Here is a 27,144-nt window from a genome sequence, read left to right as displayed (position 1 = left end):
TTGCTTTGGGGTTATAGCAGAAAATACTTGCCCACGGTGCTGCGCAGTAGAAGTGAACCTGAGACTACATGGTTGGGAAGCAAACTTCTTAACCACACAGCTATGTCTGTGTCTTTGTAAATGACAAGAAAAATTAAGGGAAAACAAAAATAGTTCATTGTTTGAACTCTCTGTTGGTGAATAGGCAAATAATCTAACCTTACCTTGGTTGATGTTACCTTTTTCTGGTGGAGTTCTAGGGAGACCACAATGAAGAGAAAAAAACTTAATTTACTCTTGACTCACTCCAACTCAAAACAAGCAGAGAGGTTTCATTCTGATGGCTACCAGAAAACCTAAGTATGAGTCTTATTTTTTCCCCTCAAAATTAAAAGGCTCCTTACTCTCCTGACATCACATCCAACTGCTTTCCCTTTCAGTACCTGCCCTCTATGTTTGCCTGCCACATTACACTCTAGCTTAGATGACAAGCCTTGTAATATTGGCCTCAAACTGTGCCAACACAAGGATAGATCATTTTTACTAATCAAGAACTAGTGGCTGGTAATTTATATTGGATCATATAATATAGATTATGTTGCCAAAACAATGCTGAAAGCACATACACTAAGTGTAAATGCAATGAAAAATAACAAAAGATAACACAGGAGGGACAAGTTAACAAATATAATATTAGCCTAATGCTTTAATGAGAAGAGAAAGAATCTCAGTGCTTCGGCAGTTAGCCCTTCATCAAAGTAAAATATATACATTTTATATATAGATAGAATAATGGTATTTTTTTTTTTGAGAAATTTCTGTAAGAAAATCTGTTCAAAATACTTACCAACTTTTTTCCTCAAGAGCTGACCAGGTAAACCACGTTCGTCAGCACTTGTGTAGCCATTGGCCAGTAATTTCTGTAAAGGATCCTCTGCAACATGTTCTTTAGATTTGACAAACTTCTCAGTCTGTAAATTGAAAGTAAACAACACACATTCATAAATAGTAAATTAAAAGACCATATTGTTAAAAATAGACTTAATGCCACAGATATTCATATTTGCTAGCATTGGTATCAATAAGAAAAAGGAATGATGATGATAACTTGTAAGATGGTCTATAATTTGTTGAATCCATTATCATTTGCAACAGAAAAAGGCAGAACTCAATCCAATTTATATATATGCTTGGTAACCCTATTTTACCAAGGTAGTTTCTTTATATTGGGTAAGTTAAAAATAGAGTAAAATTTCTTTTTATACTGAGTTGACTTTTATGCTGTATGGGAATTTCAAATATGTTTTTTTTGTCTAAAAGTGCAATACTTACATCAACAATCATTTTACCACGCGTCTTCTTCCTCTCTCGTTGATTCTGTTTCTTGAGTAGCTGTTGGTTCACTTTGTCTCGAGTCGTTCGGTACTCTAGAGCAAATTCGCTGATCACTTTACAGAACTGACTAATTTTTTGGTCTTTAGCCACACTAACTGGAAGCCCCATATACATCAACAGTTTTTGGTACCTGAACAAACAAATATCACAACAACTGTTATTATCAGAGCAAAAAGAGTCCAACACAACACAGATCTAATGTTTCACACTAAGGATAATATTTATTGACAAAAAAAAAATACATATAGGCAAAGGAGTGGTTGTGTGGTAAGTAGCTTGCTTACCAACCACATGTTTCCAGGTTCATTCCCACTGCGTGGCACCTTGGGCAAGTGTCTTCTACTATAGCCTCGGGCCAACCAAAGCCGTGTGAGTGGATTTGGTAGACAGAAACTAAAAGAAGCCTGTCATATATATGTATATATATATATGTGTGTGTGTGTGTATATGTTTGTGTGTCTATGTGTGTCCCTCCAACATCGCTTGATAACCGATGGTGGTGTGTTTACGTACCCGTAACTTAGCAATTCGGCAAAAGAGACTGATAGAATAAGTACTAGGCTTACAAAGAATAAGGCTGTGCTCCAGCATGGCCACAGTCAAATGATTGAAACAAGTAAAAGAGAAAGGGAGTATGCCCAGATTAATAATACTGAAAATGGCAGTTCAGTGAAACGCAAATGAAAAAAAAAATAACTAGGGTAGTAAATATAGTATAAAACATAAATAAATTTTATCATGTTCAGAGTTGTTGAAGCATGGAATAAATTACCCACATCAGTTGTTAGCTTCAAAAATTCCAAGCTTTCTGAAATTCACCAGCACAATTCCTAGTGTAACTATGTACCCTTTTCTCCTTATGATTCTTGATGTTTACTTCTCTGTCTTTTTGCATTATATTTTGTGTATTGTGAATGTACTTCTAAGTTTATTTTCTGTTTTTCATTACTTGATTTATATGTATGCTCCCCCCCCTCTTATAACCTTTTTTCAACAAACTGTTGTGCCAGTGACAGTAATATTCTAGGAATATCTATATAAACTATATCTTTTTAGTTGTAACATCACTTCATTTAATTTCTATTGTAAATGCCATTGAGAAAGGCATAAACAGCACACAATTTGGTATCTTTTCTCTTAAATCTGAAATCTTATGGCTTGGTTAATAAATACTTATTTAGTACTTTTATTCTTGATGGGGAAATGTTAATGAAAAATGCATAAGAAATTTAGTTAAAAAAGTAAGAAGAAATTTTTGATTTAGATTTAAGAATGAGACTGTGAGATACTGAATCAGAAAGAGTGAGATAAACTGAATTTTATAAAAAAGCATAAAGATGAATTGTTAATTAATGCTTTAGCCTTCAGTATCATAAATTATTGTAAATTACTAATCAGTATGCTTATAATCTATGCAAATTTGGATGAATTTTGTCAGCAACTAAATTTATTGAAATATGAAGAAGAAATTAAGTTTTACCTTGTAACAACTCTTCTGTGAATGATTTTCAAAATCATAATTCTTTCAGCAGCATCTTGTAGAAATTCACAAGTTCTGTAAATAAATACGGAAATTTACGATAAGTTTTTTATATATACATTTGCCTTAATGCTTATGAACAATAATTTCAACAAGGACGTGAGAAGATAAAACAAAGTCTATATTAAAGCTATTGATTTAAAGGAACTAACAAATTAAAAGCTATTATTCCTGTTAATCTATAATACATATTGTGATTGTGACCCCCTTCGGTCATGATTTGGCTACTATTTATAGCAGAAATTGAGAAAGGTTCTTTTGTTTGGTCAGTATGAGCAGGAGAGGTGGTTGAAAAATGAAGGAGATGCAATGTGAATAACAGGAATGTTATTTGCTGACAGTGGAAAGTAGCCATGGTTGATGCATTCATAAGAAGTGATGGATGTTAGAAATTGTAAGTTAAGGTTTATTCTTTTTTATATATATGCTTGGTTTGAAGGAAGAAGTTGACTTTCTTGTTGAAAAAACAGGGAGGGAATTACAGAGGGATATAACAATCTGGAGAAGAATGATTAGCCACAACGGATAATATCTCTGTGAGTATATATATGTGTGGAGAAGAACATGATGTAGATGACTAGGGATAGAGTAAAGTTTTGAGTTGTGTAAGCTTAAGTGGGACTAACACAAAACCAGTGAGCTTTGAAGAATAGAAACTAATGAAGTAGTGTTTGAAAAGGCAGAGTGAAGAGACATTTGCAGGGCCCAGAGAGTGGAGTGGAGTGAGTGATTCCAAGCTTAATTCATCAATAAATTGTTGGTCTAGTACTACCAAGTTGTCCTTCTGTCATACACTGTTGCTATATTGTGGACATATTTGCAATTTTTTAAAGAATTTATTTCAATAGAAGTAATCAAAATATTTCAAGTACATGTATCAATGATACCGTCCATACTGTGTCTATGCTATTTATTTATATGCTTATTATTAAATTACTTGCTTTGTAATTAAGGTTATAATTAACTTACTTGCTCTTCAAGGCTGAGCATCGGTCGTGTTTCACAACTGCTTTTAAGTGTTCCCAGGAATTTTTACAATCTAATTCCATTTTCTCCAGCTTCTCAGCAAGTTCATCCCAATCAATCTAAAAAATTCAAAGACAAAATTCCAATAAAATCAATAAAAATTACTTTTTGGAACATGTCCAGTTAAATTCAGTGAGACAAGCAGACTTAAGTTCCTTAGCCAAAGGTACAGTATATGCATTGGCTGTAATAAGGTTAGAATTTGTGATGAGCTCCTTAAGCTCATAGCTATAGTAAACTAATTTTAAATCAAAAATTTTATAAGATTTAATGATTAAGTTAAGGTACTTAAAAAATAATTATGAAAATAAAATATGAACATGAATAAATATAGTATGTTTTTAAACAGAATTTTTATGTGGAACAGAAGAAAAGTTTTAACTCTTCAGATACCATCTTGCCAGAATCTGCCCCTGGTTTTATTATACAAATTCCACGTTTTAAAAAAGTAATTTTCTATTAAAACTTCATGTTTATTTATGTTTCAAATACCAATTTAATAATGACAAAATTATTCTACTAAATTTTTCATTATCTTCAAAATTAATTGAAACTAAGGTTAGGTATCTCAACGGAAATTTTGTAATAAAAGGTTTAAAGTGATTTAAATTAAGACCTTCCATCAAAATTTCATCAAAATTTTTGATGGAAGGTTTTAATGGTAAAATTATTGTACTAAATTCTTTGTTATTTTCAAAATTAATTAAATTAAAGACAAGTACGTTTAAACATAAATATGGTGACAGTGAAAATTTTGAATGAAAATACAAATAGGAAGATATATTAATATCAACTTACTTTTGCACACCGGTTAATGGCCCCAATCTCTGAATAAAGATCTGTACCATCTGGGAACTGCTCAATGATGATGGTGCATAAATGATGAAGTAAAGAATGTTTATGGACTGTGTCCTTCACTTCTGGTACTTTAGCCAAGTAATCTATTGTAAAGCCTTGTACCTGAAACAGACATTAATAGGGGAGATATCATTTCATGAAGAGTGGTTGAGTAAAAGATATCTGCGTTTGCTTGTGGTGAGGCTTCTGCTGATTTTCAAATCATCTTGTTCAGATAATCCAGTTTAGAATCACAGCTTAACTATATTGTCATAAAAAGAAAAGACCAGCTATGACAAATTAAGTGTGTCATCATAAAATGTATTAATGCCTACATGAGCATGGTTCAACCAATCAGATTGACTAGTGTGTAACCAAAGAAGCAGTAGACTTGAAACCAGTTTTGTGGATTTTCTCTTCTAATAGTCTTGTCGAAGGTTCTGGAAGCTTAACTGAATGTTATAAAAAGCTAAGGTACTGAACACCCAAACAGAACATCCTCAGGTGCTACACAGAACTGAGAGATTGACAGAGAGAAAGATAAAGTAAGAGGGAGAAAAAGAGGGGAGGGAGGGAAGGACTGTAAGTTCAGTTATCTTTCAAAAGAATAATTTTTTTTTAATCATATGAAATTATAATGATTCAAATAAAACGAAGGGAATTAAGGAGACTAATGGAATAATCATAAAAACAAAAATATCAAAAAATAAAGCTGTATATCTTACCTGTGTACCATTCAAGAAACTACCAATAGCTAACATTGCAGATAATATGTACTTGAATGTTTTATTAACAAGTAATTCTTCAATTCCTTTCTTCAAGTCCATTAATGGTTCTGCAATTTCCTGGAAGAGAAACAAGGAGGGACCAGTTATTTAAAACACATCCATACTTGGCTGAAAGTTAACATTTATTATGGGCAAAGCAAATAAAGCGAATTGGGTGGGTTGATAAGATATTTAACTAACAGTACATGAGATTGTGTTCTTTTTAAAAAATAAAAAAATAAATCTTTCTTACCTGTTCTAGCGTTTCATAATCTAATTTGAACAACCATAGGCGAAGCCGTGCCTGCAGCTCACTTATAGATGATAATATAAGAAGGAACTGCTCAGCAGTTCCCAGGGGTGTGTCAGGATACAACATCTGCGCATCTAAAATCTGAGTTTTCTCTTCATCAGCTGGGATCATTGTAAACAATATTTTCTGGAAGCAGAAGAGAAAATATTTCAGAATAATCAAAGAATACAAGAAATAAAATAAACACATGCAAAGCTTGATGAACTCTATCTATCTCTCTCTCTATACAAACACACACACTTACTAGCTGAGTATCTTGTTGTTGCTAGGTAATTTTCACAACAGATTGCCTTGGCAAACTTTCGAAATAGCAGACCTACATAAGTTTGATTTTCTCTGTTTTGATGGAAATTTTTCCAATTTTTCCCCTCACTACATCCTTGTAAATGATGGGAAGCTTTTTATGAAAAAAATTTTTTGAAAATTTATGAATCCCATCTCCTCTCCTTGAGGACTAATTTTATCTAATTTTTTGCACTATGCACTTAAAAATAACGGAAGAACTAAAACAAAAAGAAATTTATGAAATTAGCAATCATCATTACAATCCCTACTTCCTTTATTTTCAAGCAGTAAATGAAATGTAATTTGAAAACAATAGTGAAGTTTAAAAAAAAATTTTATCCACCCTGCAACCTTGTAAGTCCTAAAAGTTTGGCATTTTTCAAAGTACTTTTTAATCATAGTCTTAAAATATAGACTGCATCTGCAATTTGTTTCTGTTTATAATTTCAAAATAATTTTTAGATGAAAAGGTGTGTGATTTAAGGAAGATATTTTTGTTTCTAGCACATCTCATGACCACCTGGTACCTTCCTTGTTTCTTTGTTACATATATTGATATTTTAAAATATTTTTTCCCTCAAACACATTTTATGGAATGATGATGTGGTGGTCTATTACTGGGATTTACATTTTTAATCTTAAACTTTTAATCCATACCCAGCACCAATTGAGTCTATGTGTGTGTGTGTGTGTGTGTGTGTGTGTGCATGTGTAAGAAAAAATGTATTTACTAACAGAAAAATATGCTTTTAAAATAAATGTTCTTTTACATCCCTTTTTAAAATCACTGTCACCCTAATGAAATTCCTTACACACATGCATGCACACTGAAACACACACACACACATATGGTGTGAGCAATATACTTTTATTGGAAGTAAGCAAGTTTTACCATGAGAAAATGAAAGAGATAAACAAATAGAGATATTTCTGTTGGTGTCACAGATTTTGAAATTTTAAAATTAAGTAATGATTTCAAGATTTGGTATATTAATGTACTAGATTTGATGTGTATATAAGCAGATTGGCTGCTCCCTCTGGGATTTGGTCAAATAATGTAGATAGCCCTTATAAAACATGAACAAGGGTTGAAAATTGATTAAGGATCTTCATAAATTTTCCAAGGTAAAACATGCCATATTTAGTGTCTGTAACTATGAAATAAGAACTTACTTCAATTCCTTCTTTGTTTATTACGGAACTATCCATTTTTAATATAGCAGCTTTGATTGTACGAGGTGGAGGCAACACCTTGAGACCAATGTTGATTGCATTTGAGCGCTTTGGATCCAGGACTGTGATTTCTTTCTTGGTTGATGTATCAGCCTTCTGCTAGAAGAGGAAGGTAATTATACGGATTAAATTTGAACTAGAAAATGTGTTTTGAATTTTTTACTCATCTTTTTCTTTTTCTTTACCTAGTTTACATTGTTACTTTAGTAATAAAAACTAAGTTCAAAACAAAAACTAGATACTAGAAAATTAAGAAATCACTATTTTTAACTGTCAAAATTGAGTCATTTTCTTAGTTTTATGGATCAAAACTCATAGAAGACAAATGACAAAATATTTAATTAATCCTTATACTAATATCTAAAACTTTATATATTCATTAAATTCTGATTAAGCCTATCATCTATCATTGTAGAATATAAATTCTTTTACAACTCTAAATTATATATATATATATATATATATATATATACATTGCTATTTGTCTTTCTTGATTTATAACTGCTTTTTGTCCCCCTTTTTACTATTTTCTAAGGAGCTGCTTACAATAAGCTTATTATTGTTATTATTATCAATATTTTTACTTTTGATTACTTCATCAATAACCATTTAAAAATAATAAAATTTTCAACAAAACATGTGATTTTTTTCTTTCAGATGATGATGAGAGGCTGAAGAAAAAAAAAGGAGGAGGAAGAAAATAAGGAAGAAAGGGATAATAATGATAAAAAAAGGAAAAGTGGTTTTTAGTGGACTGGTGGTAGGTTGTGGGAGGGTGGGAGGATGGAGCAAAAACAAGATGGATATGAATGTGATGAAATGATATAAAATTAAAATCAAGGAAAAAGAAATTAAAATTGATAAAAAGAAAAAGAAAAAAAAGAAAGAAAAGGAAACCAAAATTAAAGAGTTTACAAAACAAAAGAGAAAAAAAACTGGAGTAAAAATAAAGATAGAAAATTTTAAATAAATTTAAAAGATATGTCAGTTCTACATACTATTGAAACGAAAATGTCTAACATGCAATATAGTAGAACAAAGGTGAAAAGAAAAAAAGTGTAAAGAAGTAAATACTACTACTACTACTACTACTACTACTACTACTATTTCAAACCAGATTCTTGCTATGTGGTCGAATGTTCGGAAAGTGATAACCATGCAAAAGGTGGAGGTGGTTGTGTTGGTGGTGGGTACAGAAGCAGTAAGCTGACAGTGAATGTGTCTGCAGGTTGCTCTTGCAGAACACATACATATACATACATACAGTAAACACACTCAGAGTTGTAATAAATCTCTTCTGATGAGCCTCAGGATGAAACTGGTGGTGTTTTTACATTCGTGCATCTGTGCACTTCAGTGTGAAGATGTCTGTAGTTCTCTGCTGTTTGCATTGCTACATTGTTGATCTTCAAAATTCTTGCATTTTTTTTTTTTCAATATTTTACTTTATTATTATTATTATTGTTTTCTTGGCTACTAGCTGTAAGCTGCTTTACATTGCCATTTTGACTAACAGACTGACAGCAAGAGCATTGAGGTGGGGGCATGCTTTTGAGGCATTTTTTGTAGCAGACTCTCCAATGACCATGTCCGCATCAGGCAGGCAAAAGCCAGCTTTGCATAATGCTTTACACATGGTCTGCTTGGCACAGAAAAACGATTTGTATTTCACATAATGCACCACACACACACACACACACACACACTTTTGAATTTTTCTGCACAAAGCTGCTTTAATTGAAATAAGATAGTGTTTTTTTTTTTCAAAATGAGTTTTTGGATAGCTTCTAGCTTCTTTGCTAAGCTCTTTATATGCAAATTTTTCAAAGTATCACAGATGTGATATAGAAAGATAAAAATCAAGGTAGCCCAAGAACGCAGATAAATGCAAAGCAAAGCCCTTGTTTTACACACATTTTTATCTCTGCAAGTGTATTTGCTATTAAAGATTTATCTGAAGCCATTTAAAACCCAATCCTCTCTCTCTCTCTCTATATATATATATATACACACACACACACACACATATACACACACCAAAGATATTTTCTGTTTCAAGGAAAATTCTGACATTTTGCTAAAAATTTGTTGGATATTTTCCAATTAGTCAGAAGAGTAACATGTATTCAATGAAAAGTTAAACACTGGAGTTTTTCTCATTAATAAATAATAAATAGGTATTATATTTATCTTAAAAATAAATTGTGTGTGTTTATTCATCTTAGAAGTAAACTGTACGTGTATATTAAAATAAATTATTAACCAATCATTTCTTTTTGAGCTACAGTGGATGATTGTAGCAATACAACATATAGAGACTTTGTTGTATTAAGAGCAGAATATCTGGATCTCACTCAGGTAAAAATGGTAGTCCATCATAGGTAAAAAAAAATCTATCTCGTACCAGTCCTCAACTTGCAGATGACCAGAGGCACATAAAATTAAATATCCAAGTGTGATCATTGCCAGAACGGTTAATTGGCTTCCATGCCGGTGGCACGTAAAAGGCACCATTCAAGCGTGATCGTGACCAGCATCGCCTTACTGGCACCTGTGCTGGTGGCATATGTAAAAAGATTCAAGCGAGGTCGTTGCCAGTACTGCCTGACTGCCCCCTGTGTCGGTGACATGTAAAAGCACCCACTACATTCTTGGAGTGGTTGGTGTTAGGAAGGGCATCCAGCTGTAGAAACTCTGCTAGATCAAGATTGGTGCCTGGTGCTGCCATCTGGTTCGCCAATCCTCAGTCAAATTGTCCAACCCATGCTAGCATGGAAAGCGGACGTTAAACGATGATGATGGTGATTATCCTCAAATGTGAGCTGATCTCAAAACCTGCAAGTTCAATGTGCTATCCATCCAGTTGTGTGTGTTTGTGTATGTGTGTGTTTGTGTGTGTGTGTGTGTATGTGTGTGCCTGCACACACATTTAGAGCCTATATTACAAAGATTTTAAAGAGTATTAAAAGGAGGGTTAAAACTGAGACTTGTTAGGGAGAGTTATCACTGATAGTATTCGGGTAGGGAAAATATGTCACTTTAAAATAGTAAAATAAATTAGAGTTCAAGTATAATGGGCAACATAGTTTTAAATTTATTAGCAGAATTACCATCATTTGTAGGTTTACACTATTTGTGAGCAGATATTTTAGTAAGTGGTCATTGCCGGCATATTAGAAGGATGTCTAAAACTGTATTGTTTTTTCCTATCACTATTCATCAAAGTGTTGGTGACTTTGGAGATAGTCACAGAATGAGAATTCTAGATAAAATAGTCTAGCCTGAATCTTGCTTAACAGCTGAAAAGGGGTCTAAAGAAATTAAAACTGGAGTCAATAGGAAACTGAGCCCTTCTGAGAGTGCTATTAAAAGATACTAAGAGCAACATAGAACATTAGCAGCTGATTTGGCTGACATGTTAAAGACCAGGAGCAATGCCTTTGTCAGAGGCTGGAAAAATGCACAAGATCCAATCCAGCCCTATGCATTCTGGTAGTAATGAAGAGAATTAAATAATTAAAATAATATGTTCATATAACAGCAAATTGCTGAGTTTAAAATTTTAAAAATCAAAAATGAAATTGGATAGGATCAAGATCAGTAAGTATTTAAGAAATTTCTAGTTGCAGATAATTTGTTGCAAGTATTGTGTTATAATTCTCAGGCAACACATATCCCTTTGCTAGCTTCAATATCCTTCGTAATAAGAAGGGACATAAATCCAGCTGTCCAAAAGATCCAGCTGAACAATTTGTAAATGTGTACATTTGTTTTATGTCCATTTTTTCTCAACGCTGGCATGAGTTAGATCAATATATATATATATATATATATATATATAATGAATTCACTTAGGTATAAAGTTGTTAGAACTCAGTATGGTTATGCTTTAGAGTAGGTGATTAATTACAAACTCCTGTTCTATTATTCATAAATATATATATATATATATATATAAATTGAATATAGAGATATTCTATCGACAATCCAATAATTTATTTATATTAGAATTAAATACATTAAATACTATGAATATAACATGACATAATATTATATAAATAATTATAAAACTGTAAAAGGCCAACAAATTTCATCAGTTGGTTACTTTATATATATGTATACACACTCACACACACAACATAAGTGTTTGTGGATTTGTTTTACATTTATTCTTTCCTATGTAAGCAAGAGCTAGTTCAGATCATGTCTATCTATCTCCCTCACATTCTATTCATACACACACACACAAAACCATCACACAGGGCAAAATGAATGTAAAACAGTAAGAAATAAAAATCCTGTATTTCTGTCTGTTAAACTCTTCAAGGAGAATTTATAATATTTGAGCATGTATTTTCTTAGGTAAATTTTCTAAGTGGATCTGGATATGAGGGGGGGGGGGTTGTAGTCAAATTGATGATCCATCTTGAACTACAATTTCACAGAAATAGATCTATTTTTTCTCTTTGTAAGCAGTTCTGATAATGGTATTTCTGAAGTCTTTATTTGAAGAAAATAAAATGAAATATAAAAAAAAAATGAAAACAAAAGAAAAATGAAGAAAATTCAGACAGAACCCATGCATTAAAAAAGGGAAGAAAAAGAAAATGACTGTATGTGTAAAGATGAAAAATAAAAATGAATCATGAATATTTCTGGATGAGGGTAGGGAGGAAGAGTCGAAGTTGATGATTTCTTGGGAAACGGTAAATGGCTGATGGAGAAAGAAAATGAAAACAACACTTTACATAAATATCAGAGAGGCTTGCATTTTAAACACATTTCTGTGCAACAAAGCACAATCTTAGACTATGGATATAAGAAATAGCAAACAAAATTATTTAATTTATAATTTTTTTTAAATATCCCAAAGAGAATTCAATAAACTTAAAAGATATATATATATATATATATATTTTTAAAAAAAGCATAGAGTTACAAAAGTTACTAAAAGGTAGGGGGAAGCAATTAAAACTAAAAACCCAAAACCACACACACAAAAAAAGATCTTTTAGTAGATAGAACTTAAGCTGTTTCAGACATTAAGAATAAAAATCCTTAAAATTTAGATTTTCATTCGTGTTTAAAGCTGTTTACAGTTTAGATGGAGTCACCCTTGAAGCCTTTTCAGCTTAATAACCTACTATGGTGACAAAAGTAGTCTGATATGTTAACTGGAATTAAATTTAAAATCGTTTTTGTTAGAATAACAATATCTTAAAGATCTCATATTTTCATTCGATACATTTCTTTACTCCAGTTTCTTTTAGTATTAAATTAATCACTCTTTATATCATCTAAACAAAAGATCAGAGTGAAACCAGGTTGGATGCAGTACATGGGTTTGTGCTATGTTTAGCACATTCATAAGTTTCTATCAATTTATCGGCAGTGCATTTAGTGTTGAATTATAATTAATTTATTGGCTTCATTCTACTTGGCAATAAACTTTTAATACATATAGAAACGAATTGCTTCCCCTTAGTACATATTTGGATTTATTTATAATTATAATTATATGATTGAATTTGTAGAGAAAATGATGAACCCTCCGGGTGATTTCAACATAAAAGCATCCAGTGGTTCAAACAATTAGACGACCTACTCATTGATTAACTTATGAAATGGCTGAGTATTCCACAGATGTATTAAGTATCCCTTGTGTAATTCTCAAGTAGAATCAGCAGAACACATTGAATTGAAACTGAGCCTTTGAATTACAGAGTCCATCTGATGGTCTTCTACAGTTTCCATTTACCCAGTTACACTCAAAAGACTTCAGTCGATCCAAAGTTAAAGACACTTTCCCAACAAACCATTCAGTGGTATTGAACTTGAGACCTCCTGGTTGCAAAGTGAACTGCTTAACCATTAAGCCATTCCGACATCCATTGAGAAGAAAAGTAAACTGAGACAAAATAATATCTTTTTCAGTGAATACTGCAGAAAAGTGTTGATTTAATACAAATTTTATGATATTGTCTCTCATATCTAACAAAGAGCAATCATAAAAATAGGTTTTGCTATTGTTTCCTAAACTATATACAATTCAACAGAAATCTTAATAAACCATTGCAGTTTGTCACACAACACAGCACACAGTATAATATGCTTGTAAATAAAATTAACTTCACAAAATACAGCCTTAAAAAGATAACATATTTCAGCTTTGCAAAAGAAAAAAAAAAATCGGCCAGAAAAATCTTCACACATTTTCTGTAAAACGTTAAAAAAAAAAGGGAGAAGCACAAGAAAACTTAGGTAAAAAAAATGGAAAATTTGCTTATATTAATAATCCAAGAGTTTACTTTTAGTTTAGTATGAAACTTTCAATTAAGAATCAATACTAATTTGTTTTCATCCATTTTTATTTCTCTCTGGCAATGGTTAGTATCCATTGCGAAGAAACAACAGAGAGAATACGAAAGAGCACATGAGAGGTATTACTTTTCTGTTGCATGAAGTAGCTTCACCTGTAGCAGATGTTATTGCAGCTACAGATCAAGAGCAGGCCTTGTAGCTCACATGTGAGCCTAGCAGAGATGATTACTGGACAAGAACAAGAGCTGACAACAATATATATATAGATATATATCTATTATAAAAAATCCATTCTGTTCTGTCTGTGTGTGTGTCTTCTAGGATCTCGGGCATCCTCCATCCGATTGCGCTCAAATTTGATATGTAGATACTGACGGTATCAGGGGTGTATAATTTTTGAAAAAATTACAAAAATTGATTCCAGGTGAGAATGCGATCGATAAAGCCGTGGGAACGTGTATTTGTATGCACAAGTACATCAGCTGTTGGGATTGATACTACGCGTACGCAAGAAAAATGCACGTGCAGTTTGCGCAAAGAAAGAGGGCCTGTTTGGTGTCTCAAATTTAGGTTAAATCAGTGTTTCTCAAAGGGGAGGCCTATGGGATCACCGGACAAGTTGTTTTGAGAAAATTTGGTTTAAATGTTTGACAACTCAGCACCGTCCATTGGGCGTCGGGTGTTTTGCTAGTATATATATATATATATTAGGGGTTACAATAGTCAAGGAACATACCAAATGAAAACTGAAGAAAAGGTTTTCATTTCAGGACCCTTTATAGTGATGCGTTTTTATGTTTCAGTCTTGACTACATAACTAAGCATGCAATTAAAATTTCAGTAACTGCATAATTATATTTACAAATATTATTTTACTGACAACTTTTTTTCTAAAATTCACAATATCTTTTTTTAAAGAATTATATTGGAATCTTTCCTCAAACTATATACATATCATCATTGTTTAGCATTCATTTTCCATGCTGACATGGGTCGGACAGTTCAATAACAACCGATAGCCAGAGGACTGCACCAAGTTTCAAAGTCTGCTTTCTATGGCTGGATGCCCTTCTTAATGCCATCCACTTTACAGAATGTACGTGGTACATTTTGGTTGTACTGGTGCTAGGGAGGTCACCAAGTAACTCACAAGACAAGAGCCCTTAAATGAGTTGGGGTGTAATAAATATATATTGTATATATATATATATATATATATATATATAATATGATAGTGAGAACCTGTCACTTCTGTGAATATATATATATATATCTGTGTGTGTGTGTGTGTTGGAATCAATTAGCAATTGGCATGCTTTTCCGAATTTCCTAAAGTCTAAGATAGAATTGCCAAATGTTAGATGACACCTAATTTAAATTCATAAATTATTCAGTTGGTTTTCATAGCAAGTATTACTCTGAAATAATAATTACAGATATTTCAATATCCAACTAATGTACATAGATGTTGGGTAAAATCTGCTTTAATAATTTTTGTGGTTTGCAAGTTATATTTAGAAGTAGATGTAGGGAAATCTAAGTTATTCAATAGTAAACAATCATAAACAGAAAGGAACCCATTTTTTAAAATCTATAGATATATATTATATCTCCACATGAAGATAGTTACATTATTCAGAAATATGCCTGTAATATAATCTATATAATTTCCTTGTATTTTTAAATGCAAGCTCTGCAGGATATATATATAGAGAGCGATGGATGTATATATGAGTTAAGATGTGGTTAATATCATAAGACAAAAGTATAATAGAAATTTTGGATGAAATTCAACAGCCAGAAGTGTCACAAATTACACTACAAACATTTAACTTTTAGTTTAAAGTGAAACCTCTGACAAACCGTAAGTGAAGCTGTGTCTGTTGAGCCACGTTGAAAACCAACCAGGTAATTGAAAAATTACAATATTCAAACTTTACGATGAGACACACTTGGTAGACACACCAAAAAGAAAACTTATCACACATAGCTTGGTTATAGAAGCAACAAACCCAGCATTAAGAGCAGAGCCATATGGTATATAGGCTTAATGATCAGAGAAAACAGAAAATAGCAAGTGGAAAATAGTCTCCCTTACTGGAAGTTGAAATGTTCAAAACTATTTATTCATAGTTATGAAGTGTGATTCAAATTCATGTGCATATATATATGCATATATATATATACACACATATACACATACATATATATAATACACATGATGGTAAGACATCTGGAATTTGTTTACATTCCTGCAATGGATCTGTATTAAAATGAAAGGATAGATGGATTGAAGTTCAATTCAATAAGAAGTGTTGGTAAAGAATTTTGGCAAAGAATAACTGTAAAGTTAAGTTTCTGAAACTTTTGAGATGGACCCTGTCATTTGCCACTATTCTTTGAATGAAGTACAAAGGAACAAGAGATATACTTTTCATTGAAAGAAAGAATTATTCAATCAAATTCTGATAATATACAGGTTTCTTTTCATTTTTCTCTGCTGGTAGATGTTGTGGTAGTTTTTATTCCTACCTTCAATGAAGTGTGTCAGTCAGATTCTCAGACTCAACAAATTATTGTTTTTTTTATTGATAAATACACATCATATGCAATGATGTGTTGAAAAAATTATTAATGCAAGGTGTGTGAACCAATGATATATTTTGACTGAAGAAACTAAGGATAACTATACAAAAAAATATATATGTGGCATCCAAACTTTCTAATGAAGATGATAGGAAAAAGAGAAGGAAAGAAGATGATGAAGAAACAAGTGAAGATAGTGTAAAGAGGAATGACAGATTAGAAGGATGGAATACTTTTTGGAAATAGTTGAAACTGATGAAAAATAAGACGAATGAATATATGTATAAAGATATACATATATATATATGAAGATACATGTGTGTATGACCACCATCTAGGGTGGTCAGTGCCTTACCACGACTTCCTGTTAGTTGGCAGCGAACATGCAATCATGCGTGACATCCAGCAACAATGTGCATGAAAAGAGAAAATAAGCGAGTGTGATTAATAACAATGTTCGACCAGACAAGTGCTATAAGCCTTTCCTGAAAGAGAAGTGTGAAAAATCAAGTCAATGGACGACAGCGCTGCGCTGTGGCTTTTGCATTGCAGTTGCAGGGTAGCTTGCTTGTTTGGGTAAGTGCAGTATAGGGAGGAGAAATATAAAATCAAACATCTATGATAATTTTTACAAGTACATAACATTCTTAATTGTGGGTAAAAACATAGTAAAACATAGTTATTCTGGTAACAAGATATTATTGATAATTTACTTGAAAGAAAAAGACATTTAATACTTTATATCAGTATTGGGATAAAAATAACAGGGAATTCATAAATGTTATTCAAACAATGAATCAGTGACTGGGTTGGTGGAAACATGTAACCAATAATGCTATTGTTTACAAATTGCAATATAAAATTAATTGATTAATAAATTAGATATACTGTAAAACAAATTATAACTCAAATTTGATGTTCAGTTTTTCAAATCCAATATTTCAAACATATAATATTAATTTTCTAACTTAAAATTAAAATTTTGCCATACCCTCTAGATCTTATAAACTTATACCACATTTGGTTTTATAAAGAGACTGTCTATGAAAAATGGTCATTTTTTTTTTACATTAGACTTAACACCAGTATTTCACAAAAATCCTAGCTTATAAATACCACTTCAATAAGGTGGCTGGATTTGATCTCAGAATACAAAGAGCCAGATCTGCTATCACAAGCATCCCGTCTGATGTCTTAACAATTCTGTCAACTTACTGCCTTGGACTACATCATTATCTACTAAACCCACTGCAAGATAAAAGGCAAATTTGGCACCAGAGGGAATTGAACTCAATGTACTGAGAGCTGGATACAAGTATTACAAGACATTTTATCTGCTGCCTTAACAACTCCACCAACTTGTTGCCATAAACACAGGTGGACATATTGATGTCCTGACATAAGCATAAATGAGTACACACAATTTTCAAGGGCTGCGAATAATTGATTAAACATATCTCCATGCTAAGAATATCATTATGTGGCCATATTCAAAGTGGGATAATTTGAGAAGAGAGCAAAGTGAGTGATGTGATCACAGAATACTGAAAGCACAAATTCTGCTGCAGCGAACATGTCACGAGGTTCACAGACAACCAGCAGAGCCATGCAGTTGCCAAGTGGTATTTAAGAGACTGGAAAGGCCATTTGGAAGACCTCCACGATGATGGGAGGATGATGTAGTTAAGTGATTTGAGACAAGATAGAAAAGAAGGCACAATCAAGAAAGGACTGAAAGTACATTGTGACAAGTGATGCATAACATCTGAGAGTTTGGTTCATACATTGATGTGTGTATATATATATATATATATAATATATATATATATATATATATATATACATAGAGAGAGAGAGAGAGAGAGAGAGAGAGAGAGAGATGTATGTACAAAAAGGAAGTGGGGTTTATAATGTTAACCCCAGTATTTGACTGGTACTTAATCTTGACCGTAGTAAGATTTGAACTTAGAACCTAAAGAGCTATAAGTAAGGAGTAGTGGGAACTTTTTCTGATGTCCTAATGATTTTGCCAGATAAGGTTCTACATTTTAAGTCATAATAACACATCTGGTATAATAAAACATTTAGTCACATGTAAGAGAAAAAAAAATTTAACATTATAATCGATATCTCCCACATTGTTTACTCTTGGGATAAATGGAAAGCTCTTGACTGTAATAAAATAAAATAAATATATCTAGTTGTTAGACTCTAAGATAGCAGAAAGGAAGATATATATTCTATGTAAGAGAATAAAAGTGACACTAGTTAACAAGGATAACACTGCTGAAAAAAAATCAGAATAAAGTATAGAGAAATGTTTTAAATGCGGAACACTTTAAATAAAATGCATTGTTAAAAACAAAAATATTTTTATAGTAAAGTGAATCAATTTGATTCATTATAATTCTGAAATTAAAAAGTATTTCAGGAAAGCATAAAATCAATAAATAGAATGTGGGTACCTGAAAAAGAAAAGGAGTATTTCTATCATTTTTATATGGTTCTGTAAAGTCAACCAACAACAGATAGTAATAGTTTGTGATATAAAAATGCAACAGACACATTTTCCTCAGTAGGAAGTATATGGGTGCTAAGAATTAATGCGTGTAGGAAATGCTAGATCATCATTTAACCTGTGCAGTTTTTTTTTTCCTAATTGAGCCTAGTGTAGAATACAGCTAAATAGAATATCCATACAAATCATCAGACTACACAGCAAGTGTGTGATATGTTATTTTTAGTCCTGTTGGAGAAAATTCTGTCTCAGAGCTTTGTGATCTACCTAATTAGAAAACAAATTGCTTTTCTTAGGCTGTTATATTATTCTCAAAATAAAATCACTTCTCAGATTGTGTGTGTGTGTGTGTGTGTGTGTGTGTAAGAAAGAAAAGTTCTGGTATAGAATTAATGTCAAGAAGTATAAAATTTCAGACTAAGATGTATTTTTTCTACCTGGAAAAATTTACAATTTAGTAGCACTTGCAGCATTAAGTCTTGCACCTGAGGAATTATAATGATTAAGTGGATAAGTTATCGTTTCATTTATCAAGTAAAATAATAGGTTAAAAAAAAAAAAAAGAATGAGGAAATTTAGTTTGTGAGAGAACATAGAACTAAGTAGAAAGTAACATGTAATTTGCTGGTATATAGTGCAAAGATGAAGATTATTTCTCTTATTTCCATAGGACTTCATTTCTGATTTTTAAGGTGTGAAATGGGAATTTTAAGGAAATGGCAGTTAACACAAACTTCAAAAGGAAGTAACAATAGAAATGAAGGACTTCCAATTTGGAATCAAAATGAAACCATAGACTCAGCTATCTAAGAATTTCTAATTCTAACAAGGATAATAATCCTTTCTACTATAGGCACAAGGCCTGAAATTTTGGGGAAGAGGACTAGTCTATTATATCAACCCCAGAGTTTTACTGGTACCTAATTTACTGAGCCTGAAAAGACAAAAGGCAAAGATGACCTTGGCGGAATTTGAACTCTAAACAGCGACTGGCAAAATACCAGTAAGCATTTCTTCCAGAGCGCTAATGATTCTGCCAGCTTGCCGCCTTCTACCAAGGATAATAATAATAATGGTTTCTAATTTTCAAACAAGGACAGCAGTTTTGATGAGAAAGGTTAAGTCAATTATACTGACCCCAGTACTTGACTGGTACTTTGTTTTGTCAGCCTTGAAAGGATGAAAGGTAAAGCTGACCTCAGCATGATTTGAACTCAGAATATAAAGAGCTAGAAGAAATGGTGCTAAGTATTTTGTCCATTGTGCTAATTATTCTAAGAGCTTGCCACCCTAATGGCTTCAGATTTTAGCACAAGGCCATCAGTTTTGAGGGAAGGAAGCAAGTCAATTATGTTGATCCCATTAATTGACTGGTACTTTATCTTTTTAATACTGAAATGATGAAAGGCAAAGTTGACCTCAGCGGGTTTTGAACCTAGAATGTAGTAGAACTAGAAGAAATGTGCTGCTAAACATTTTGTCTGATGTGCTAATGATTCTGCCAGCTTACTGCATTTGCCTTAATAATAATAATAATGATTTCAAATTTTGGCACAAGGCCAGCAATTTCAGGGAAGGGTGTAAGTCAATTACATCAACCTTAGTACTCAACTGGTACTTATTTTATTGACCCTGAAAGGATCAAAGGCAAAGTCAGTCTCGTTGGAATTTGAACTTAGAATATAAAGATGGACGAAATGCCACTAAGCATTCTGATCAGCACGCTAATGGTTCTGCCAGCTTGCTGCCTTAAATAATGATGATGATGATGATGATAATAAAAATATCTATATGTTATGCAAGTAAAATTTCTTAATTTCACAAAGAAATATTCAACATATATTTCCTCTTCTAAACACAATTAACTATTTTGTAGGTTTGATCAAATACCATTCTCTCTTGTTCATGTGTAACATGTAGTGATATTCAGTAAAAACAAAACACACATAACTAAAAGTCCTGGCAACTATATAAAACACTATGAAAATATCAAACTCTGTTCTGAAATTTTAAGGACAGCGGTAGTGGTATGCATAATAAAAACATAGCAAAGATTTTATGAAAGGTTAAATCAAAATTATTTCGTACTCATCTGAAATTAAGCAATGAAAAAGAATTGTTAATTACTACATATATTAATATATTTTAAGCTTATTCTGGCATTGTTTTTCAACTGAGAAATACTCTCTTATGACACAATTTGAAATGAAGTTGACATTTGTCATTTTTATTCTAAATTCTAGCCAGTGCACAGACATGCATTTTAGGGTAGAGTAACAAACCTCTTCTGTCTAAAGCAGTAGACAGAAAATCTTGTTAAGTCCTGAATGAGAACAGCTAGTTGTACAAGGGATAGAAAAATAACAAAACTCAAGAGGAAACTATAAAATGGACAAGAGATAATAAAGATCATAGAACAGAATAGAAGAATGTACATCAATGACACTTGATCTATTTCTGTAATGTTTATGGGTCAAAGCAATCAACAGAATGGTTAAATTCTCTAGCAGAGAACTTATGAGCTGCTTGCAGAATACAAGAGCTTGTTGTTGTTGTTATGGTGTCTCGTAAGCTGTGCTTAAATAGATATATAACACAGAGATAGGTAGCTGAATGCTTTGAAAGAATTCACAAATCCCAGCCTCCATGACATAAATATTAACATGAACTTCCTTCTTCTGATCAATGTTTTAGATGCAACCATTCCACCTTTATCATTATGACTCCTTAAATAAATCATGGTCCCTATTTTAAAGGGAATTTAGTCTTTGTTGAGGGAGCTATGGCTGTATACTGTATGCACTACTAATGATAGAATCTTTATGTAGTCGTTCAAACTACTAGAAATAGCAAAAAAATTACATCTATCTTTAAAAAAAGATCAAAAGAATCACCACTAACTGAAAATGAAAATAAAGAGAATGGTCGTGGCTGGAATGCTGACTTACGATTAAACAACAATAATACTGAAACTCTTTTAGCAGATTGCAAAGTTTTGGAAGAATTAAGAGACAATAGAGTTGGGGATGGTTATAATAATGAAGCTCTTTTACAAGAAAAGGTAAACCATTTCATTAATTAAAATAAATTTTCAATATTATAGGCACAGGCATGGCTGTGTGATTAAGAAGCTTGCTTTGCAACTACATGGTTCCAGGTTCAGTGCCACAAAGTGGCACCTTGGGCAAGTGTCCTCTACTACAGTCCCAAGCTGACCAATCTCTAGTGACTGAATCTGATAAATGGAAACTATGTAGAAACCCATCATATACATATGTATGTGTGTGTTTCTATCTGCTTTTCATTACTGCTTGACAACAGGTGTTCATTTATTATTTATGTTCTTGTAACATAGTGGTTTAGCAAAAGAGATTGATAGAATAAGTAGCAGATTTTAAAAAATAAGTACTAGGGTTGATTTGTTCAACTAAACACTTCAAGGCATTGCCCCAGCATGGCCACAGTCCAAATGACTGAATCATATAAAAGATAAGATACTGAAATCTACCTTAAAAAGTAATTCCTATTTATTTTGAATGAAATTAAAATTTTGACTTCTTTAAATTTTCTATAACTGGCTTAAGTCATTGGACAACAGCCATGCTGGGTACCACTGTTAAGAGTTTCAGGGGATTACACTGACCCCAGTAGTTAAGACATGAAATACAAAGAAGACATTGGCATAAAAGGAGCTAATCTGGTCAGACAAAAATACTAGTGTATTTTTGTTAGAACATAATGGGTTTTGTAACTTCTGTATTGATAACAATGTCTCTCTCTTTCTCTCCCCCTCTTATACATAATTCGCACACATACATATGCAGGTACACATGTACATATATGTGTACATATTGTTTGTTCCTTCTCGAGCCATGCCTGGGTCATAAGGGCCGGTTTCCCGGTTTCCTTGGCGTATAGGTTCCTCACCTGGATGGGACACTGGTCCATTGCAGGTGAGCTGTAAGATGCAGGAGGAAAGAGTGAGAGAAAGTTGTGTCGAAAGAGTCAGCAGAAGTTCACCATTACCTTCTGCCAGAGCTGTATGGGGCTTAGGGGTTTTGCTCATAAACACACACATCACCTGGTCTTAGATTCGGACCAGCTATCCCTTGACCGCGAGTCTGCTGCTCTAACCACTAGGCCATGTGCCTTCACATGTGTACATATACATACATATAAATAGATATATATTCATATATACATGTACACATTCACACAAATTATGTATAAATGAACTTCAGCCACATTTCTCACACAGGCATTTGTCTTATGAAGAAAGGCTGAAGACGCTCGACCTTTATTCTCTAGAAAAACGATGCCGCCGTGGTGATCTCATTCTTGCTCACAACATCATAAGCGGAAAGTGTAACCTCTCGAAAGAGCTGTTCTTCACTCCTGTTCCAGAGCGTTGGCTGCGGGGTCACTCCGAAAAGCTCTATCTGCGACGATTTCATCTCAATCGAAGGAGAGGGGCTTTCTCCGTCTGGGTTGCGGATCCGTGGAATAAGCTGCCGGACGAGATAGTGAAGATGCCAACAACCGCTCGGTTCAAAGTCTCCCTTGACCACAAGTGGCCTGAACTCTTTACATGAACACCACCCTGTACATAACTCCATGTCCCCCTACATGGCCTTGCTTTATGCTTTTTGAGCCAAAAAATTAACTAACTAACTAACTAACAATGGATGGGCCACTTTGAGGTTATGGTAGAAGACTCTTGCCTCAAAGTACTGCATTGTGGGATTGAACCAGGAACCAAGCAGTTACAAATACTAAAGACAGCCATGCCTGCATACATAAATAAATCTTACAGAGACTACTTCACAGCAAACAAGCCTTTCCCTCTTCCTGCCTGTAGCCTGTACTGAATATTATAAAATAAATCATATATGAAAAGGGTATCTTCTGCCAGCTGGAAGAAAAATCAGAGCAAAATTAAGATTAATCAAAAGGTCAAATTATATAATTTCTCAACAGAAATTCGGACACTAGAAAAAATAGAAGGAAAATATTGTAAAATCCAATTTTCACCTTTTGTTTCAGATCATTCGTTCTAGATTCAAATAAATGTTCTAACTTCTGGGTATCTATTTTGACTGGCGCTAATTTGTTCCAAATTGTCTCTCCTTTGGTAACAGGGTGTGGAGGTACATTGCCTTGCAATGGTCTCCAGTGAAGCTTCAAGGTCTTTTTGTTTTTCTTAATGGCCATAGAAGGTGGGGAAGGAGCTGGAGGTGCTGAGGGTGGCATTGGGACGCCAGGTCTTCCAAAGGGTGGTGGTGGAGGTGGAGGTGGGGCTCCAGGTATAGGAGGTGGGGGTGGTGGCCCATGACCACCTGGAGGTGGGGGTGGCGGTGGGGGCCCGCCAGGTGGCGGTGGAGGTGGTGGGGGTAACCCTCCAGGTGGTGGTGGAGGCGGAGGCACAGCACTGCCACCAAAACCAGGTATGGGAGTGGAGAATATGTCAGTGTCATCGTCAGGATGTAGGTCAGTGAAGTCCATGTTTTTAATCTTCAAAGGACGACTGAGTCTCTTACTAATCTTCTCCCATTCTAGATCACCTTCAGATTTCTTAACTTCAGGTTTTGGAACCTCTTTCGGTGGTTCTGGTAGTTTCGCTATTGACTTTTGGCTCAAATCCTCCTTCATTTTACTAATAAACCCGCTCACATCACCCTGGGGTGCTGTAACCTCAATAGATGGCTTCGCTTCACCTGTCTTCACTTGGAATCGATCCCGAATACTATTTATGGCTTTCTCCTGCTCTGGTTCAGGTTCTGCAGGCTTCTTGTGAACTGTAGCCCATTGTTTGTTTGGCATTTCAGGAACATCTTGTTTCTCTGGGCGCTCTTCAGCTTGGATATTGATAGAGTTTCTCCAAGTTTCTGGATCGACATCTTCCTCTGCATTTGGAGTAAAACCACCCATTTTCGACTCCCGCCATTTTTGTAAAGGTGACAAATTTTCTTTCTTGTCTTGCTCAATAAAAGCATTCACTGAAAAATAAAAATGAAAAAATATAAATAACATAAAGCATATGGAAATTAGATAACATTCACAAAATAATCAAACTTCAAATATCTTTTGCAAAACTATAAAATTCTTTTGTGAAAATTAAATTTATTCCCTCATATTCCCAGAAAATCTTCCAAATTATAAATTCCATTGTGGTTTTTTACTGATTGAAACTTCACATTCTTACTAACTTCACAGATTTAGCAGTAAAATAGTTTATTGTATCTTAATTTTTAAGCATACAACTTTCCCCTTAAGGAGAAGAAAAAATTTAGATAAAATATTTTATAGCCTCTAAGTGATGGTTTGTCATTGGTATAATTTTATGATAAATTGGTACAATAATATAATCACATTTCCTTTATCACCAAAAATCAAAACTGTAGTTATTTAAATTGTAGGGAAACATCGGATAAACTTATTAAATAGTTTACATTGTGTAAATGTTTTAAAATTTAAATGCTAATTCCTATAGTTTTTATCTGATTTACAAGTTATGTCCTTGGCTTATTTCCAGGCAAATTTTTAGTATCTCCCTTCAGCATTCCTTTTTGCTTGCTCAATATTCATTTTCAAACTTGAGTATTTTCTACAAGACTACTTTATAAGATATATGTAAAACTGGAGAGATGACTGTGTTTCATAAAAAAGGATAGAACGTATAAAGCTTCAGGAAGTTTCCTCCAAAGGGTAGAATATAAAAATTTGGTGTCAGTTTATTGAAATACATTGATCAAAAATTGCTGCTTGAAAAAAACTAATGGAAGTAAAAGTTGATTCAATATATGGAAAAATAGGTTACAGGAAAAGGTTAAAGTATGTTTATTATAATAAAATTTTGTTTTATTAAAATATATAAGCAACATACCATCTCACACCTTGGATGCCTGCATGAAAATATGTGTGTCTGTCAGGTTTATATGTATAGTGTAAAAACATCAGTTTTTCTACTGTAAACATAAACACGACAGACACATGCACATATATATAAACTAATATTTTAAAACGTGTGGAGGTGCAATGGCCCAGTGGTTAGGGCAGCGGTCGTAAGATCGCGGTTTCGATTCCCAGACCGGGCGTTGTGAGCGTTTATTGAGTGAAAACACCTAAAGCTCCACAAGGCTCCAGCAGGGAGTGGTGGTGATCCCTGCTGTACTCTTTCGTCGCAACTTTCTCTCACTCTTTCTTCTGTTGGCCTGCTTGCTTAGCCAGCAGGGTGGCGTCATTTGAAGGCTAAAACAATGTGAAGCACGATGTGACCAGCGATGTGTAGCAACATCTGATAGCCTGGTCGGTCACGGTGATTTTAAAACACTTTAATAAAACATATCAATATAACCATACAACCTGATTTTAATATTTGCTACAATTTGATAAATTGTTGGTTCAAGCAACTATTACTTCTATCAATTGCTTTTGTCAGTTACCTGTTTGAGTGAGCATGTCACATCAACCATTCACATTCCAATAATAAATACCTATACTTCCAATTTAAGCAACATAATGCTTGTCTGTCACACAAATTATAAATTATAAATTCCATTGTGGTTTTTTACTGATTGAAACTTCACATTCTTACTAACTTCACAGATTTAGCAGTCAAATAGTTTATTTTATCTTAATTTTTAAGCATACATCTTTCCCCTTAAGGAGAAGAAAAAATTTAGATAGAATATTTTATAGCATCTAAGTGATGGTTTGTCATTGGTATAATTATATGATAAATTGGTACAATAATATAATCAAAATAATACTCATTTCCTTTATCACCAAAAATCAAAACTGTAGATATTTAAATTGTAGGGAAAAATTGAATAAACTTATTAAATAGTTTACATTGTGTAAATGTTTTAAAATTTAAATGCTAATTCCTATAGTTTTTATCTGATATATTGTGTCTGTCACACAATATAAGAGTGCATGTCTTGATTTCAGTCTGATGAAGTGCTACTCCAACATAATCAACCACAGATGCTATATAATTTTTCACATCATGAAATCATTTACATGCAATGATGTTAGAAACGGAGTGGTACAGAAACAATTGTCCCTAACAATAAAGATGTGCTACATTCACTTTCCATCTTCTTAATTGTATCATCTATCTATCTATATATATATATTACACTAATTCATGCAAAGAGATAAACCACCATCAGTCTTCTTGAATTTCAGTGATTACCCAGTGATTTAGGATGATTAGAGGATTGTAACAAAAGAAAACTTAAGCCTGTGATTATGAAATTTACTTTCATAAGTTTCATATTTTATATAATGAATTCAATCTATTAAACTACAAAATGTTAATAAATTCACACAGATTTGGTTT

The 27,144-nt window shown here is 33.0% G+C and overlaps 1 protein-coding gene across 9 annotated transcripts in view; it reads right to left on the bottom strand.

Moving 5' to 3' along the window:
• LOC115216655 (FH1/FH2 domain-containing protein 3) overlaps window positions 1-27,144 on the bottom strand; it is a 168,283-nt gene that overhangs the window by 11,935 nt on the left and 129,204 nt on the right. For 6 of the 9 annotated variants that reach the window (XM_029786153.2, XM_029786149.2, XM_029786152.2 and 3 more), the window contains 10 exons: window positions 23,832-24,796; window positions 16,638-16,646; window positions 7,316-7,474; window positions 5,798-5,983; window positions 5,503-5,622; window positions 4,739-4,900; window positions 3,884-3,999; window positions 2,855-2,929; window positions 1,312-1,504; window positions 827-950 (listed from right to left, as the gene is read on the bottom strand). In XM_029786153.2, the coding sequence (XP_029642013.1) occupies window positions 827-950; window positions 1,312-1,504; window positions 2,855-2,929; window positions 3,884-3,999; window positions 4,739-4,900; window positions 5,503-5,622; window positions 5,798-5,983; window positions 7,316-7,474; window positions 16,638-16,646; window positions 23,832-24,796 (2,109 nt within the window). The remainder of the gene's footprint in view (window positions 1-826; window positions 951-1,311; window positions 1,505-2,854; window positions 2,930-3,883; window positions 4,000-4,738; window positions 4,901-5,502; window positions 5,623-5,797; window positions 5,984-7,315; window positions 7,475-16,637; window positions 16,647-23,831; window positions 24,797-27,144) is intronic. The other 3 variants (XM_029786151.2, XM_029786158.2, XM_029786150.2) reach the window with 2 other exon arrangements.

The sequence above is a fragment of the Octopus sinensis genome, linkage group LG10 (assembly GCF_006345805.1).
Source record: "Octopus sinensis linkage group LG10, ASM634580v1, whole genome shotgun sequence".
Taxonomy (NCBI): domain Eukaryota; kingdom Metazoa; phylum Mollusca; class Cephalopoda; order Octopoda; family Octopodidae; genus Octopus; species Octopus sinensis.
This window is presented reverse-complemented; position numbering and strand designations above follow the sequence as displayed.